General features: G+C 35.5%; 1 protein-coding gene across 8 annotated transcripts in view; it reads left to right on the top strand.

Annotated features, from left to right (window-relative positions):
* The window catches only part of LOC309660793 (uncharacterized protein), a 249,950-nt gene that overhangs the window by 130,789 nt on the left and 98,919 nt on the right, over positions 1 to 20,242 (top strand). For 7 of the 8 annotated variants that reach the window (XR_014263609.1, XR_014263611.1, XR_014263612.1 and 4 more), the window contains one exon: positions 11,457 to 11,544. The exons of the other annotated variant lie outside the window; for it this stretch is intronic. Coding sequence is in view for 1 of the 7 variants with exons in the window: in XM_082461908.1 (XP_082318034.1) it covers positions 11,457 to 11,544 (88 nt within the window). In the remaining 6 variants the exon portion in view is untranslated. The remainder of the gene's footprint in view (positions 1 to 11,456; positions 11,545 to 20,242) is intronic. 8 annotated transcript variants of the gene reach the window in all.

Raw genomic sequence — 20,242 nt, 5'->3', positions numbered from 1 at the left:
AATAAATCTTTCACCAGCCTTTCATAAAAGCCTGTAGTGGAGAGCATACAAGGCAAAAGAATCAGTCAAGATTTATAGCTCTTAAGGATGTACTGAAATTTATTAGGAAGTAGATGCCACCTTTAAAAGTGCCAATTGGCTTCCCTGTTGTGCCTTCAAATGAGAAATATGTAAACACTTTGTATATTTTCCCTTGGTTTTGAGACTGACACAATACATAGGTCAGTAAAGTCAACACATCTAAATTGTTAAAAGATTTTTTTCTGTGTCTTCTGGGAATGGTAAAACAGGATACAGTCTTTTATTCTCATTTCCCTTCATGAAATGTACTCTCTTCTTTTTGGAACACATGATAGTTTCTATGCATACAGATAGGTCCTAACAATGCTTCTCTGACATTTAAGCATTTCACCTTCTATGCAGTACAGCCTGTTTGTCCTTTTAAACTTGGCTGCTGGGCCAAATGCAGAGGAACCACTGTGTGACTTTTTGCTTATCTTCTGTACCCAAGCCTACAAAGTTAGTGCTTGAGTGTGTCAGGTATCACCTAGGGACTTAAGAACGAGGTTTTTTACAGTTAACCCAATCCCATGGCCTGTACTACACTGCCTTTGATTTGAAGGCAGTTTAGTTAACTACCAAGACTGCCTACTACATTAATCGGAATCAAGTTCACCTGAGATGTGGGCACAGTAATTCCTAGTTTTCTGCATAATGGCTTTAGGCATACTCCATTACATGCTGGAGTAAATTTGCCAGTGGGAAACAGCAATGTTTTTCTTCTTGTGTATGCTGCTTCTGCAGAGCTGGTTTTTTATTTTTAACTTTTTATTTGGAAGTAATTTCAACCTTTCAAAAAAGGTTGCAAGAATAAGTATAGTTCAAGAGGGGTGGGATGGGGAGGGTGGAATGGGGAGGGTGGGAGGGAGACGCAAGAGGGAGGAGATATGGGGATATATGTATATGTATAGCTGATTCACTTTGTTATAAAGCAGAAACTAACACACCATTGTAAAGCAATTATACTCCAATAAAGATGTTAAAAAAAAAGAAAAAGTGTAGTTCAAATAACATCCTGATACTTGTTACAAAGATTCACTTCTTATTGTCATTTTACCTCATTTGATTAATCATTGGCTCAAGTTCTCTCTCACCCTCTTTCTGCATGTGCGTACACATAAATTTTGAACCATTTCAGGATGAGTTATATATATATCATGGTCCTTTACTCCTTAATACTTCTGTGGATATTTCTTAAGAATAGGGATATTCTCTTACATAACCACAGTTCAGTTAACAACTTCAGTAAATTTAAGACCGATAGAATGCCTTTATCACACTTACCATCTTATAATCCACTCTAGGGTATGGTATTGCATCTAGTTGTCATGTCTTTGTACTCTTTTAAAATCCAGAACATTTCTGTAATCTTGCTTTGTTTTTTCTTTAATTTTCATTTTATATTGGAGCATAGTTGATTCACAATGTTGTATTAGTTTCAGGTGCACAGCAAAGTAATTCAGTTATACATATACATGTATCTATTCTTTTTCAAATTCTTTTCCCCTGTGGGTTATTACAGAATATTGAGCCATGTTCCCTGTGCTATACAGTAGATCCTTGTTGGTTATCTGTTTTAAATATATCAGTGTGTACATGTCAATCCCAAACTCCCATCTATCCCCCTCCCTCACCCTTACCCCCTGGTAACCATAAGTTCCTTCTCTGAGTCCGTGAGTCTGTTTCTGTTTTGTAAATAAGTTCATTTGTATCATTTTTTTTTTAGATTCCACATATAATGATATCATATAATATTTGTCTTTCTCTAAGTTACTTCACTTAGTATGATAATCTCCAGGTCCATCCATTTTGCTGCAAATGGCCTTATTTCATTCTTTTTATTATTTATTTATTTATTTGGCCACACCACACGGCATGCGGGATCTTAGTTCCCCAACCAGGGATCGAACCTGTGCCCCCTGCATTGGAAGCATGGAGTCTTAACCACTGGACCTCCAGGGAAGACCCTCATTCTTTTTAATGGCTGAGTAATATTCTGTTGTATATATCTACACATCTTCTTTACCCATTCATCTGTTGATGGACATTTAGGTTGCTTCTATGTTTTGGCTATTGTAAACAGCACTGCAATGAACATTGAGGTGCATGTATCCTTTCAAACCATGTTTTTCTCCAGATATATGCCCAGGAGTGGGATTGCTGGATCACATGGTAGCTCTGTTTTTATTTTTTAACGGAATCTCCATACTGTTCTGCATAGTGGCTGTACCAATTTACATTCCCACCAACAGTGTAGGAGGGTTCCCTTTTCTCCACACTCTCTTCAGCATTTATTGTTTGTAGATTTTTTGATCATGGCCATTTTGACTGATGTGAGGTGATATATCTCGTAGTTTTGATTGGCAGTCTTTGTGGTCTTTTAAAATCCAGAACATTTCCATAACCTTGCTTTGTTTTTTTATACTGTTTACATTTTTGAAGACTACAATCTCCCATCTTTTATTTTTTAAAGAATGTTCCTCATTTGGCATTTATCTAATATTAACTTATGCTTATATTCTCTAAGTCTCTTTGCTCAGAATGCTACATAGATGATATTACGACCTTCTCAAAGTATCTTATCTGAAGGCATATGATGCCTATATACTCCTCATTGGTGATGTTAATTTTGATCACCCAGTCAATGTATTGTCTAGTTTCTCCGCTGTATAATTATCATTTTTCCCTTGGAACTGTGGTGAGACCCTTTAAGACTATACAAATAATGTGCTCTTCATCAAAATTTCTCCCCCAGTATATTCTCCATTGATCATTCTTGTCTGATCCAGTCTTTACTGTGATGATTACATAATACTGATTTTCCATATCTTGCATTCCCTCCTCATTTACTAGTTGGCATTTAACATTTTAATGTAATCTAGAGTACTCCCTGCTCCTGTATTTATTTATTTATCTATTTATTATTGATATGAACCATGATTTCCAATTTTTTGGAATTGCTTATAATTCATTAGTGTACTTAATTATTTTGGGTTCAAGTTGTTCTTGATTTGATCAGTGGAATACCTTCAAGCTTCTCCCTAGTCTTTGTAACATATTCCATTATTTACTTATTTTTAGCACTTCCTTACTTCTGGCCTAACAAGATGTTCTAGGCTCATCTTGTGTATTTCCTATGCCAGCTCTGGACTCAGCCATTTCTTCAAGGAGCCCTGATTCCTTTTATTGCAAAATGGTATTAGAGACCAAGATCTAGTGTGTGTGTATATATATACTTTTTCATAGTCTTTTCCATTATGGTTTATTACAGAATAGAGGGCTATTTTTAACAGACTCATAAGATGGAAGATATCCTGAGATTTTACTTAATTGAGCTGTGATATCACTAAGTCATTTCAACTCGATTGTTCCTAATGTTCAGGAAAGACATAAAGCTTAGATTTAAAAATATTGAAACAGGGACTTCCCTGGTGGTCCAGTGGCTAAGACTCTGCACTCCCAATGCAGGGGGCCTGGGTTTGATCCCTGGTCAGGGAACTAGATCCCACATGCCGCAACTAAGAGTTCAAGTGCCGCAACTAAAGATCCCACATGCTGCAACTGAAGATCCTGCATGCCACAACTAAGACCTGCTGCAGCCAAATAAATAAATACATAAATAAATAAATATTTTTTAAATATTGAAACAAATAAATGTATAGCTAATTTAGAATGCTTTTCTCTTTTTGATTATTTTGCTTAAAACTTTGTAAAGCAATATAAGAGGAAGAATTCAGCTCTCGCACCCTAGACTTATTTTATTGTTATGGTATAAGCACTACCACGAAGCTTGGTTTTCAAGTAGTATTGTGAAATTATTGATTTGGTTTATGGTAATACCCATTAATGGCAGCACACAGAAACATAACCACATTTAGAAGTAAAGACATCCTCATCACCCGCATCATATCCTTGCATGGGTCATAGGAGTGGCATATCAGCAAGGCAGGACTCCTGGAGCCCATCCTATAGTGCTGCAAATGCACAGAGGGTGAACAGGGTTCTTTCAGCATTATTTCACCAACTCCTTAGGTCCAAATACACACTGCCTTTTTTCTGGCCAAATTTCTTAATTTGGTTCTCAAAAATGTCTGCTTCAGTAGCTGATTTTCTTCTCTGGAGAGACATTTCAGTAGTTTCCTCAGGGAAACTGGCTTCTTTTCAATTTGAGTGTTTTATTAAGGAAAATTATAAGTAAGGGGGCTTTCAACCTTGAGTAATAAACCAGAGTTTCTATACCTGAATTATGGCAATGCCTTGCATTGTATTAATGCTGTTGACCATTTAAGTAAACTCATACTAATTCATATTACAACAAAATTATAAATACCACCTTGAATAACTAAAACCACATAGAGATTGATTTTAATGTAAAGTGTTATTTTATAGACACTATAATATGAATAGGGTAAAAAGAGCAATGAAAAACTTGCTGTACAATCATCATGCAAAGTTGATGATTTAAACTAAAATACCACAGATATACATTCACAAAACCATAATTGAATATTCATACCCATAATTTCCCCCCCAAATACAATTATTTAGCCTTCTACTATGTGGCCAGTTTTCTTATTTCCATAATAAATAGTTGAATTCCCCAAAGGACTATAAGTAGCTGGAAAAAAATATCAGGGCACATAATATACTACACTACGAAAGGGGTCTAGAAAATGAGGTGACACGTGCTTGGCCTTCTTATTCCTGTTGGGATTGATTTGGGGAACCTTCTCAAATTAGCCCAAGGATCAAGGATAATCTTAACTAAAAACTGTACAGTTGCGTTAAACGTTAATGAGAAATACATGTCTAAGAAATAACTCAAAATTGTGTAAGTTTTAGAAGAAACCCAATTGAGATATCAAATGTTTTTAATTTGAAAAACTTAGTAAATCCCCTTTAATAACTTTGAGATATGGTTTTTAAAATATTGATATTAGAAGTTTTTAGAATTCTTGCTTGCTCAGTGTTTTTCATCACCACCCATTTAGTACATGAACATAAAATCTTTGAGATAGGAGTAGGTTATTTTTGCTCAGTAACAATTTAAATCTGACTTCAATGCTGATATGCCCCCTAAACACGTTATGGCTGATTAGACATATTAGACATCTATCAAAAATAATGGTAGAAAGTATTTTTCTACAATGACCACAAAAATATGGTCATTCCACTGCCCTCTGTACTACCTGCCACTCCACCATCAAGAGGTGGTGTCTATTTCTCTATCTCCTTAAATCTGGACAGTCTTCATGACTGTTTTGACCATTAGAAAATGATGCAGGGCCAGTTCCTGGTGTAGCCCTTAACTGGCCTGGCAGTTCTGCTTTCTGCCTCTTAGAAACCATCTGCCATGTAGGAAGTGTGACTATCTTGAGACCACCATGCTGTGGAAGCCCGTATCTCATGGAGAGGCCCTGAAGGATAAGAACTTATGTGAAGAGAGAGGGAGGGAGGGAGAGAGAAAGAGAGAGAGGAGAACTAGTTGCTGCAAGTTACCGAAAATGTGAATGAAGAAGGCATCCCGAAAGAGGATAATCCAGCCTCAGCCACCATAGCTTTAGCTGAAGCCACGTGGATCAGAGATGAACCACCCCACTGAGCCCTTTCCAAATTTCTGACCTATAAAATTGTAAGCATTGTTTTAAGCAACTAACTTTTTAGGTTAGTTTTTTAAGCAGCAATTGGTAACCAAATTATAAATATTGAGCAAATTCAAATTTAATAGGGAGCCTCCAAACTGTAAAGTATGTTTTGCCTCTTCCCTTATGTCATGGTGCAAGGCAATGTGCTGGGTGCTGGTGATAAAAATTGAAAAGATAATTGTTATCTGGTCCTTGCTATCCAGTAAGAAAGACATATAAACAACTATCTACAATAAATGTGACAAATGCAATAATAATGTAATGTGAGAAAATAGAAAGAATAGTTAATTATTCTTCCATTAGAAATTAAGCATTACAGTGTTTGCTTCAGCAGCACATAATCAGAAAGATTTCGGATGCTGAAAAAAAAAAGAAATTAGGCATTACAAGGGCAGGAGTTTTATCTATTTGGCTCAGACCAAGTATAAAGAAGAGTGCATGGAGCATAATAGATACTCAAATAATATTTGTTGAATAAGCAAACGTCTGAAGGGAGGGAGGTGAGGGGCATGTAAATGGTAAGGTTTGGAAATGACTCCTGAAATAATTGAGAAAAGAAATTATATTTTATCCAGATCTTGAAGGATTCCTAGAATTTTGTTAGGAAGGGTAACAGGAGAAGAGAGTGGATAGAACATGGATGGTAAGTAGAATAATCTATCATATACCATCATATGCAGCTGTGTGGCTGGCACCTTAGGCTGTGGAAGCAGTAAGGGTAGTTGGGTATTCATTAGTTAGTCAGCACCTAATTTGAAAAATCCTGGCATCTCACCCAAAATTTTAAGAGATTAGTCTAATCTTGAGGAATATTGGGGGTTTAGGTGGGATTGATTCCCAGACTGAGGTCGTCCTCTAACACATCCAGGGTCCGAGATATCTCTCAGATACAAGCATAGTAAACCTAGAATTGGTTCTTTGAAGTCATTGGCCACATTTCACTTGTTTTAGGTCCTTGGACTTGTTTTTATCATCAGCATCGTCTCTAGATTGGGGATAAATGGGAACTTCACCCTGCTTATAAATTTCCATTGAGATATAAAGTAATATAATACTTACATTTTGTTTTGTATTTGAGAAGGCCACAAAGACCATTGGTCTTAATAACTAGAAATTCTTAGTTTGCATTAATTGGCTGTGATTTGTAGAAAGACCCTGGAACTCTTTTATCTGTCTTCATGCATTAATTTATTGATTTACTTATTCATATTTGCTGGGCAATATGGGAAAATATACCAGAGTAGTATCAATTCTTTAGTTAAAGGTTTTGATCCCTATTAAAATTTTTAAAAATAATAATAAAGTGTGAGAATTTGAACCACTCAGGCCGTTAAAGACATCTTGATCTTTTAATGGATCCTAGACAAACCTATCCTTTGTTATGTTCTTGAGTACATACTATATGCCATATTTAAGTGCTTTTGAAGAGCACTGTACCAAGTACGGAGGAAATAGGAGAAAAAAGGTGGAAAATATAAATTCTGCCTACAGGGAATTTGAAGGAAAATAGCAGACTCAGAGTAAGGACAAATAAATACATGTAATCACAAATAAAAGAAATGAATATATATTTAATGAACTATGAATGTACCTACCAAGGTAGTGTTAACTTCAACTATTTCTGTGCCACTCATAGAATTGTCTTAGGGACAGAAGAAGAGTGTTTTCTAAGATAGTTATGGCAGTCAACCAGGAAATAGTGAAAGGATGGTCTACTTTTGCCACTTTATAGGAAATGGTTAAGGGCAAAAAGGGGCATACCAGTCCAGCAGAAGCAATATTCCCAAATAAAACACAAGCATAAATTTGGTCAATTAATAACAAATGTTGAAAGAAAATTAATAAAACCTTAATAATACATTTATTGTAATTTTTAATGTCAAGCCTCACTGTTAAAAGAGTATGATCTATTTTTAGAAAATTTCTGTTAAGCCAACTGCTATGAATTGTCTGTTTCTGACAATAGTCATATTCTCCTCTCTACCTTAATTAAAAATATTGATGAGCTAGATGCCATTGAATTGCAGTTTTGTTTTTTTTTTACAGGCCATGATTTAGTAAAAATGGATGGTGCGTCACTTCTATTACTGAAACAACCCCGAGTATCATTTCTAAAATGTTCTTTAAGCAAGTCTTGGAAAGCAATATACACATGATGTTATATCATAAGAGATAATCACTGACATTAAATTTTATATCACTCCTCTGAATGGCTGTTATAGTCAGCAGGTGACTTGGTTCAATTCTTAAACAGATCTAGACTATAGCACCAACTGCCTTATGACTGTGATAGCTGTTTAGGGTGGTTACTCATTCATTGATACTTGGTATGAGTCCCACTACTGTTAGGCAGCAGGTGTTGGTCCCATAATCTCTGCACAAGAGTCAACATTCTTATTTTCTTTTATCACAGCCAGTAGGTTCCATAGTTGGGTAAACTTTATAATACTCATGACGCTAATTGGAAGGTGTCAGAGCATTTCTGAACATATTTTTTCAATAAGAATAGCTAACATCTCATGAGGACATACTGTATGCCATAGTGCTAGGCATTTTATAAGCAAAATCTGATTTTATCCTTATAGCAACCTATAAATATTACTGTTATCTCTGTTTATAGAAGAGAAATTGAGACACAATCACGTGACTATTAAGTAGTTGAGCAGAATTTCAAAGTCAAGTTTGACTCCAGAGTATATACTCTTTTAACCACTGTGCTGACATCAGGCAGTGAACAAACATCAATGTGGTTGTTTTTATGACATTGGAACTGCGTATGACGTGAAGCTTCTTGTTGGACATTGGATCTTAGTGAGAGAATTGGTTGAATGGATGGGGGAAAAATGTGAATTCCTAGTTATTATTTCAGTGGACCAGGTCTGATGATTATAAACAAGCTAACAAGCTAAACCTGCCAACACATGTTGGGAACACATATCCTAATCACATCAATATGAAATATGAAAATTCTATCACACTCACAACAATTATTTCAAATAATGGAACTCCAGAAACCTCACCAAGGGTATGTAATAACCCATGAAATTAATTTCTACTGCCCGGTCACAAGTGTAACAAATATGGTTCAGAGTTTTGCCTTTAAATTCACAATATTAGTATGAAGAAGTTGGATGGACTTTTAAAAAAGAAAATGCTTCAAAAAAGAAGAAGAGCAATACAACTCAGATAGCTGAAAAGATTATCTGGTAATGGGCAATTTCAAATGAAATGGTTTTGACATAAAGGTCAATTGAAAAGAAATTTAGGAAGCTGGTTATAAAATTAAAAACATTATAAACATGAATTAAATATTTTCCAACACCAGACATATAAGTATAAATCCATATACTATCTGATTTATTACAAAATCTTACAGTATGATGCCAATAAAACCGTGCTATATCAAAAGGGACAAACCCTAGTACTTTCCCATATGCCATGTGTTACAGGCAGTTGCATGCACCTGCTGTGGGTGTGTTTTCAGTACTAAAAAATTCATGTACTGAAAAGCCATTACAGATACAAATTATCTAGAATTTAAAGCCTTTTGCATATATATCTCTGGTATGAATCAGGATAACTTAAGCCAAAACAAAAATGCTAAACAAAAGGCAAAAAACTTTTGAAAGAATTGGAGAAGCAGTTCTATTAGCATCATATAGAAATTTATGACTTTATGTGTGCAAATATCAGACATTAATAGATGATGATAAGTTTTGATGATACTCAATTATTCCCTTTATCCTCATGGGAAACACAAATGCATGGATTTAAAGTTTATAACAACAAAACCCGTGCTCGACATGTAGAAAAGTAACATCTCTTTATACATAGAAAGATAATATCTTATATCAATACTTTATTAAATGAAACACACTATTATATAAATTAAAAATAGAAATGCATGTAGAAATAGTAAAATGCTGAGAAAATGCCTGAGAACTGCCAGCAATGAATAGTACTACTCCACAATAAATTCTATTACCATTTTTGACATGACCTGGATAAGAAACTCAGCCTGTCAAACGTTCATTTCAGTCATAAGAAGGCAGAATAAAATTGCTTACTTCTTTACTGGAGATGTTAAAGAGGATGTCTTACTGTTTTTCAAATATGTTATGATGAATATTGCTATTTTTAATGGAATTTGGAATCAATTTTATAAATATAAATAGTAAAAACTTACTATTATTTTTATTTACTATTATTCCTCTAGATTCATATTTAAAGAATCTTATTGAAATTGAGAAGGAAAAGATCCAATACAGCCTTTTCAAAAATTATTTGAAATGTTAAACCCCAAAGAATAAAATTATTGTCATTTTTTCTCCCAGTCTCTTGCTCTTTGGGGACTGTTTCTCTTTTAATTTATTGCTCTGTGTTCTAAAAAGTGGAGAAAGATTACAAACCACATTTTAAAAGTGTATTAAATATAACTTATGGTAAATTAGTAATACCTCTTGAAAAACCGTGCTATGAGCTCTCCCATGGTGCTTCCTTTGGGGGAAGATAACCCAATTGTGTTGATTTAAAGGTTCTGTCTGGTTCTTTTAAACATTCCTTTGATGTTGTATTGCTCTGCTTGTAATAGACTGTTATTGCCCTATATTGAGTTTGCAGAGTGAAGGTAAATCTTTCGTGATGTGATTTTGCCGCCACAAACTCAATATTGTTCTTAGGGCCTTTATAACTCTCAGCCACATTGCAGCGGAATAGCACACATTTTCATTTTTACCTTTTTAGATTTTTAGTCTTTGTTCTGAGACTGAAAGTATGTACGCTTACCTACACTCTACAGTGCTTGTTCTGTGAAGCGGTAACTGTAAGCAAAGAGTACATTGTCAGGTGGTTTTTTTCTTTTTCTGAAATGGTTGATTTTGTTGTTGATCTTTTTCATTATGTTCCATCTGGTACTCTGCTATCTTATTGAAAAAGCACCACTATTGGGAAAAGCCCAATTCAAATATCTATCCAAGTGTCTAGTTTGAAATGTTTTCTGAGTACGTAACGACGCTATTAAAAGAGATTCCCCTGAGGAGTTCTCTCCTCCTTGAAGTTCAGATAAATGTGATTTCCCCTGGTGGCAGATCACACATAGAAGACGTATGTGATCAGAAGTATTAACATAGTTAATTCAATATTAACATTGGCCTGTTTGATTGAAAGTGGAAACTTTATGTAATGGCTTACGATATTATTTGCGTCTTTTGTTAAATTTCTTGACAAAACGTAGATCTATTTTTCACTGGTACAGCATTCAACTCAGTTTAAAACTGCTTGTAAAGCAAGACAGCACTAAGGCTACTTTTTAGGCATTTTTTTTACTTCTTGACCTATGCCCTGTTATTACTATCCTTTTTTTTGTTATGTATGATGGTATGATCACACAGTTTGGGGGAAATAATTAGTTAATAAGTAATGTTTGAAAATAAAGGATGTCCACACATGGCAGGAAATATTTTATACATTACAGTAGACTGGATTTTAAATATCTCTATTCATTGGGTATATTAGCAGGGTATGCCTCTGCTAATGTAATTAATAACTATTATTCCAGAAAGTCAACATTTCCTCTACTACAAACAATTTTCAATATTCTCTCCCTGGTTGGTGAAAATAAATAAAATCATCAGTCTTCAATTCTCAGAGATTGATAAATATTAGTTACACTGGTAAATGTCTGTAGAATCTGCATTTCTAATTATCTTCTTTCTGTTTTCCCTTTCTTGTCACTTCTCCACATCACTCTAGGCCCCTTGCAAATGAAAGTCTAAAGAGCTCTACAATGATTTATGAAGAAACTCAAAGACACACAATTTATAGGAAGAAAATTTCTGAGGTAATGCTTAATATGCATAATTTTAAAAGATGAACATATATTATTCAATGAAAATGAAGTTCATGATTGAAACCAGAATTCCTTGGATGGGGTTGTAGAGGGCATCTGACCCAGAAGTTGCAAATCGATGGCCCTGGGACCATATATGGGCTATAGATGCGTTTTATTTGATTTGCACAGGCTTTAGTTGTTTTAGTTTTTGTTTTAATTAGGTGTTAACAATTTAAAATTGGAGTTTTACTTTAGAATATGAGTTTTCACTTCGGTTGAACAATGGAAGCTCTGATAACAGTGGGCCAACGTTTTCACCAGGGACTCTCCTTAGGTGGCTTGTGCATTCATTTTCTGGCCACAGTCTCCACATGGGCTGCTTCATTTCCATTACTGCTGGCCCCTTTGGGCATCTGTTGTAGTATCTGTTGCTAGTTTAATGCTAGCAAGTTCTTCAGCCTCTTCACTTTGCTCACTCTGGCTTCTTGTTCTGGCATGCCCCTCACTCCAATTCCATCTGTCAGAATGCTTACACCTCAAAAAGCATTGCCTCCCCATGGCTTTCTTCAGTTCCTCATTATCACTTCATAGGAATCTCTCCTGCTCTACTTCTTCCTTTGCCTCTTGTTAGTTGCACACAATCTGCCTTGAGTTATATTGATTGTATTTTCATTTTGCTTCTCAATAATTGTGAACACTTGAAAGACAGGGGCTATCTTTGCATCCGACAGAGCGACTTCCAGTACATGACTTGCACCTAGTATATTCTCTCAATAGATATATAGTAATGTAGATATAGGTATATGGTAATTTAATTTATGGTTTTTATATGTTAGATCATTGAAATTAGTATTTAGGAAGTATTTAGGGGATTTAAATTCCCTATCCAAGTGGTCAAGGAAATAAAAATGGGAGGATCAAAGAGCAAAATTCCCTAAATGGATAACTGAGAGTGGATTATAACAATTATTCATCTCAGTAGTTATACAATGAGTTGTTAAATCACAGCTTAAACCTCTTTGGACATTACCACTGGGACAGAGTTCGCCTCAATCCTACCTCCTACCTACATATTATGTGTTAGCAATTTAACATCATTTCCCCCCTGCTGTGTTCTCCTTTGTATGGAGATAGCAGGACGCTTAAGAACTACATTCCCAGCCATGTTCTGAGTTAGAGTCTGCTAGGAGATGCATTTGTATCAGATCTGTAGGGTGAAGAGAAGTTGGTGCCATGTTTTCCTTCTTCTGGCAGCAGCAGGAAGGCGTGTGGACTTCTGAGATATGAGATTTTGCAGTAGCCTCTGAGCCATTTTTCTAAGAATTACCTGTTTCCTGATAGAAGTATCTAGAGCAGTTTCTGCTTTCCTAGCTATTTTCTTGATGGGACTCTTGCTGACACACTTTGATAAGGAAATAGACAGCAAGGTACCATTTAGTAAATTTATTTCTGACTTTGACATGGTCAAATATTTAAAATCAGAGTTTTACCAACTAGAAAATGGTGTGAATGAATATCTCCAGAATAGAAGGAGTACCTCTTCCCCATAAAAGGAAAAATAAATTGGCATTTTTCCCCCTCGGAGAAAGGTAAAGATATCACAGGTTTTCTTTGGATCACTTATAAGAAGAGTATATATTTTTTATACGAGACTATTTGCAAGAGAAGTAATGTTTTGAAAAAACAACCGAGGCTATGTTTAACTGACAAAAATACTCATGATAAAAATATTTTAAAGGTACAATGGAAAAGAATAAATATTTCCCACCCTTCACCTAAATGCAGTGGTTGGCAGAGTGTTCTGTATATCATGGATATTTACTGATTTAATATGAAGAGAAAAGGAAAAGTGCCTTGCTTCTTTTAGGTGAAATCTGGTGTGTGTGAACAATACTACTCATGTGAAATAATTTAAAAGATGTTTATTATTTGGCTTTTGGAAGCATAATCAATGTACTGAGCACTCTTGACAAATCTAGAACTGGCACTGGTTCCGATTCAGTAGATAAGGAAAGTAGCATATTACGATTTACTTTTGCTTTAGGTTAGCTAGAATTTCAGTAAAATTGCTACCACAAACTTATTTTAATTAGCCTGAAACACGATAAGTAAATTTGCCATGGCTGAGTCAGAGCCATGTAGTGTGGAAGGCTAGTCTTTTGAGGTTTGCTATTGTGAGTTAGAGGATTAGTAATACTCCCGTGAGCCCACCCCTCAAAATCACCCCCAGCCTACAAGACAGAGCTGTCTTGATTGGAATTCAAAGAAATTTTTCTTTGAAAAGATGGTTAGTTACAGCTGATTGCATGCTCTTTCTCTGCTATGTTTCTAATTGTGCTGGGTTCTTGTTGCCTGCTAGATTTCTTGCATCTGACACTTGGACTCTCTTCTCACAAGTGAAAGGATGCAGGTTGATGTTTTGCAGGTTAAAGGTTTTCTGTGAGATGTTGCTTTGTCCTGGTGAACATGATCTGCCAGCCATTTCACCTTGCTTTTTACACAACAATTTTTTCAAGGTAAACTAAAAAAGTTGAGAAAACAGTCTCTTATATAGGATAGTAAAGATGAGGGTTGTATTATTACTCATAATATGTAATAAATGTATTTGGATTTTTGGTGAAAGTCATTGGTAATTTGAGGTACTTTATGTATATTTGTGACAATTGGGCTCATTTTTAGAACAAATTGGCACTAGACATGAAGTCTCTTTCTTCTTTATCTCTATGACAACATGTTAGAAAACAAGCACATAGAACTAAAAGCAGCAGAACAAAATCTTGAATTACCTCAATGCAACTAATAAGAAATCTGGAAAATGCAATTAACTAAAAAACCTCATAAAACTTAAATGATTGCAACTAGTTTTTTCAATTTTCAGAGAACCACAAAGTATTATTTCATAATAGGATTTTACATTAAGAGAAATATGCAGGCTGTCTCTAGCGATCATTCTTGATTCACTGTCTTGTAGCTTTTGTACCTATGCAGCTGTGATTATTTAAAAATCCAGAGAACGGAAGTCCTAAAATTCTGATTCTAATTTGTTAAAAAAACCCTCTTCTTACCAAAACAAGAATATTTATTGATATATATTTTAATATATGAAAAGTATGTATAATCCAATTTACAGACATGTATATACTAATACAAATATTTTGTCAAAATGAAAGAAGAAACTTTGTTTTTGACAATCTAATATTTTAAAGACATAGAAAATAGTATTTATTAGTGGCAAATCCCAAACAATATAAAAGTGTATAAAACACAATCCTTTCTTTTAACCCCTTACTAGGACTATAAATAATGTCAATAATTTGACATATATTCTCCCAGTTTCCTCCCATATATTTGCAAACATACATGTAATATATGTAGATTTCTAAAAATCCTGAATGGAATAATACTAATCACACAATCTAAAACCTGATTTTTTTTTGCTCAACAATATATTGTGGACATCTTTCTATGTAAATATATAGGGACTATAAATAATTTTATAAATAAAATAATCAAGGAATAATATAGTTATGGAGAGTAATTACATGAAAAGATATTTTATATTTCAAAACCTTGATTAGCTTTAGATTATTTCAATTTATTGGTAAATTAAATGCTTTATTAGTAAATTATTGAAAAAGTTTCCTTGAAAGTGTATCTATGATAATGCAAGTTGTTTTAAAACTTTTAAAAGTTTAAAACTTTTCTTATTTTTGCTTACTTTAAAAGATGTATCAGTTCAGTACTTAAATTATTTATAGAGATATTCTGCACTTCAACAAATGTGTTTAATGTAATCTCTAATTCTATTTAATTATAATTTTATGATTATCTACAAAAAAATCTTTCATAAGTTCGAATAACCTGAAAGTCATAAATCAAAAGTCCATTCATCTTCATGCCTTAATGAAAAACAGGGATTGCACTATTAGTTATATGTAGGAGAAAAGGAAACAAGATTATAGAAATAAACTCACTAGGAGAGTGGCATAAGAATAGGAGTAACATTTTAAGAAATGTAGGACCATCTGGATGTTTGGTAATTATATGGTTTATGACTTTTTTATTTTCTGACTTAGTGTTTTTGTGAAATAAGGTAGAAGTAAGGGCAGACCACCTTTAAGATTATTATGGCATATGGATTATGTTAGAATAGAAGCACTCCTATAGTTTTGAGATGCCTAACTAAATATTTAATTTCTCAGGTGAGAGAAGCAGTGAGGAATCACCAGTGTGACCCAGGATCACATTGCTAAGTTCAATGATCAGTGCTTACTCCTGATTTTGCTTGACCTTTCAGCATGACTAGAAAGAGCTGTTTTCTTTTAATTTATACATTACTCACTTAAAAAATTAAAAAAATTTTTTTTCCAGCTTTATTAAGATGCAGTGGACATATAACATTGGGTAAATTTAAGGTGTACAACATGTTGATTTGATACACTTATATATTGCAAAATGATTATCACCATAACATTAGCTAACACCTGCATCACGTCACATAGTTACCATTTCTTTTTTGTGGTGAGAATGTTTAAGATCTACTCTCTTAGCAACTTTCAAGTATATAATTCAGTATTATTAACTATGATCACTGTGCTGTACATTAGATCCTCAGAACTTATTCATCGTATAACTGGAAGCTTGTACTCCTTGGTCAATATATCCAGTCGCTCCCACCCTCTTGCCCCTGGCTGGTAACCACCAGGCTAGTTTCTTGAAACAGGTCTTTTCTATTAAGAGATTTGCAAATACGAAAAACAATGCTACTCTTCTCACTATTTTTATCTGTTTTAGAAAATATAACTCGTTTTATTAAACTATTTATGTTAGCATATCAGAGTTTATTGTTACTTTAAATGATTGAAAAAATAAATATTTTAAATATTTCTGTTTTAATTTCTAATAGTATAAATATGGATAGATATAACCCACACAAACAAAAGCTCTTTGGGATCATCAATACTTTTTAAGAATATAAAGAGGTCCTGAGAACAAAAACATTGACAAATGCTGGACTAAATTAGAGGAGAAAATAGATTAAAATAAGATAGTAGGATAAAACAATAACTTTAGCATTAAACCTGATGGAAAACCCAAGAATAATAAAGATCAGAATGCTTTCATTTCAAAGGCAAAATTTCTAAGATGCCAGTCATATTTGTAATTACATATTTTGATTTAATATGTAAATTAAACTGTTAAAAAAGCAAACTTCAAAAAAAACGTAAATTAAATATTGAAAACTGATCAAAATAGTATACTTTCCTTTAAATCGTGCTCCACTCCACCCATGTTTAAAAAAACGTCCTGAGGCAGTCGTAGAAAATCTACACTTAGGTCCTTAAACTTAATTGTAATTAAATCTTGAAAAAATAAACACACACAAAAAAATCAAAGCATAATAACTCAGAAAAATAAAAACCAAGCCAAAAAATAAAAAGATCAGAAATGGATGCATTCTTTATAAAGATCTTATGATGAAAATAAATCCCCAAGTATAAGTCAAGTTAACTATGTCTCTCAGTGAAAACAAATGAAGAGAAATCAGACAAATGGTTAGTTTCATTAGGCAGAACAAAACACCAGATCTTAGAGAAGCTGAATTAATGCATTGCAAATTAATACCATATGTAGTAAATTCTATTATGTATAAGACCCTGGGCTATGAACTTCTAGGAAGCCTTAGATGACTTATAAAGAACATTGTGGTCAAGACGTTTGTAGTTTAAAATAAAAAACAAATCCAGGGCTTCCCTGGTGGCGCAGTGGTTGAGAATCTGCCTGCCGATTCAGGGGACACGGGTTCGAGCCCTGGTCTGGGAGAATCCCACATGCCGCGGAGCAACTAAACCCGTGAGCCACAACTACTGAGCCTGCGCGTCTGGAGCTTGTGCTCCGCAACAAGAGAGGCCACGATAGTGAGAGGCCCGCACACCGCGATGAACAGTGGCCCCCGCTCGCCGCAACTAGAGAAAGCCCTCGCACAGAAATGAAGACCCAACACAGCCAAAAATAAATAAATAATAAAAATAAAGGAATTCCTTTAAAAAAAAAAAACAAAAAACAAATCCAAAGTCATTTAGATGATAAAGTGAAGCATAATTTTTTGAAAAAATGATAAAATATGTAATAGGCTATAAAATAATGAAGAAAGTGTTTTAATTCTTCAGAAATTTTAAATTACATTAATAACTATATATATTTCAAACTTAGACGGACATAACCCTTGGCAACAACATTCATTCACATAACTCAATTCGAATCTACTCATTCATTCATTTATTTAGTCAGTTAGTCATTTAGTTATACAAAAAATATCTATTAACTGTCTACAGTGTGCCAGGTACCTTGTAGATGCTAAGAATAAAGAAGAGAGCAGAACAGACTTCATTGGCCCTCATGGAACTAAAGGTAAAGAGAAGATAAGAGTCAAATAACATGGTTAAACGTATATTTTCCAAACTCGCTGAGCTCTGAGTGAGCAGCAGAGACACTATGGAGTACCGGACCGGAGGCTGCGATCCAGCTGGGTTTCTGAGAAGCCTTCCCTAAGAATGTGCTGTTTGAGCAGACCTTTGAGCGTGTGTGGAAGAATGGGTAAAGGAGAAGGTCATGATGATGAAGAAGACGAGAAACTGAGAGGCCTAGGTATTGAATTTACCTGATGTGTTGGAAGGAATTAGAGTGGGGAAGACCACTGTCCAGTACCAAAGTTCAGTGAATGAGGAGGGCTCAGCAGATGGTCCAGCTAAATGGCGTGAGTCTGAAAGCTGCTTTTTTGGTTTGTTTGTTTGCTTTGATAAGTTCATGGTTTTATTTTGTTCTTAAAAAGGAAGTAGAGGAGGAATGGTCCACAAGTTTTATCAGAGGAGTAAGGGATACCAGTCCTAATTCTGAGGCATGAGGGGTGTGAAAGATTAAGAAGCTACAGCTAGCATTGTGGTGGCCATGAGAATGTGCCTTGCAGACCTCCAGCCACAGGGAGATGAACTAACCAAGGGCCCCAGCAGCCGGTTCTGGCGCCAGGACCGTGCTGCCCACAGGCTGCCCCAAGCACTGACCAAGTGCGGCAGGGTTGATGTTAAGGCAAGAGGCAGCTCTAGGGAGACACAGGACTGCTCGAGGGCCCCCGGCTGGCCTTGCAGCCCCGTCCTTAGACCGCAGGACGGTCCAGTCTGCTTCCCTCTCTGTCTCCTTCGTGCCCTGTCACACCTGCACCACAGTCTCAGCTCTCCCAGCCTGTTCTGGCTCCTTCTCCGTTTTCTCCCAACCGGGCATTACCCTCGAGAAAATCTTTGTGCCTTTAATCCCATTTTAGAGCTGCTTTTCAGAAGACAGATTAACACAGGAATAGACTCCTGGAGGAAATGCTTCAGTTCAAGTAAAGAACCACAGAAACTGCACAGAGGTTAAGGCTAAAGGGGTTTGCTGATTATGGCTTAACAGTTCTTAATGGCAGAGAGGGAAGGGTTGAGGAAAACATACTTTCCAAAACTTGCACCCTTTGAATCATTTTTGAAAGGTCATTTGTTTACATATTGACATTATTGACAATCTTTAAGCTCTAAAGAAAAGAAGTTATTAAAAAAGATATCGTGAAACATGCATAAAAGGTATAAAAAATGTGTGCCTTTTTATGTTCTTCATTGCTGACAAGCAGGGAAGGTCCTTCCATTCTCCACCAGGCAGCACTCCTAAATTCATTCTTCAGGTATAGCAAGATAAATCCCGCCCCCGACGCCCACCCACGCTGTTGTTTGGGGGTTTGCTATCAAATCTCAAATCCATTAACGTGTGGGCTCAGGACCAGGACCAGGATGAGGCAACCCTGGAGGGCAAGGCTTAGAGGGGCAGGTCGCACAGTGCCAGCCCTGAGCTTGCAGGGGCCTAGAGTGAGTGCCTCCTCGTTTGCCTCAAGTCCTGGCCCTGTGCAGGCTGTCCAAGGACTCAGAACTTTCAGCCCAAAGAATTAAGCCAATCCAAAGCTTTCACTCGTCTCTTCAGGCCCCAGAAGATGGGCACTCAGGGTCTTTCACTGATGGGTAGAGTGAGGCAAACAGTGCTCAGAGCTATTTGTTTGCTCTTCTCTTTGGCTGTCAATAATTTCATATAAATAAATTTCAGTGAATTGCAAAAAGAAGGCTCAGGGGTATTTTTCCCAGCAGAGTAGCGAACTTGGAAATAATTCCTTATGTAAAAGCCTCAGTGCTTTTTTGTTTCCCTGATAACTAGGAAAGCCACCTTCCTGTCTCATACCACCTGCTTCCCTGAGCTGTTAACTTCTGCTCCTGCTTTCAGTTCTCCAGTGCAAGAGGTTTGGAGAGAACTGTTCAGTTTTTAAGGATTGGTCTGTTGAATAACATAAATATAAGCAGTGTGTAATGATTTGGAATCATTTGGAAAATTCCAGTGTCAATATCTGATAGAAGAGACAGCTGAGAGGTCACGTTGAAGAGTAAGGAGACAGTTAACAAAGGTAGTGAGAACAATGAGGAAAATCCAACTAGGTATGAGTGATTTTTAACAAGATTAAAATTTCCAATTCACCTTCCATTGGTAGGGATTGATATCTTCAAGTTGTCTGCATTTGGAATTGATAGCAACAGTTGTGGTAAATCAGAAATAGAATAGTTCAGCTACATTTGATTGGCTCTTCAGTAGAGCCAGCTTTGGCATCTTAGGGCTTATAAGAACCTTCCTAGGTGTG

The sequence above is a fragment of the Balaenoptera physalus genome (assembly GCF_965194825.1).
Source record: "Balaenoptera physalus genome assembly, chromosome: 5".
NCBI lineage: Eukaryota > Metazoa > Chordata > Mammalia > Artiodactyla > Balaenopteridae > Balaenoptera > Balaenoptera physalus.
The sequence above is the reverse complement of the archived record's forward strand: the minus strand, read 5'-3'. Positions and strand labels throughout refer to the sequence as shown.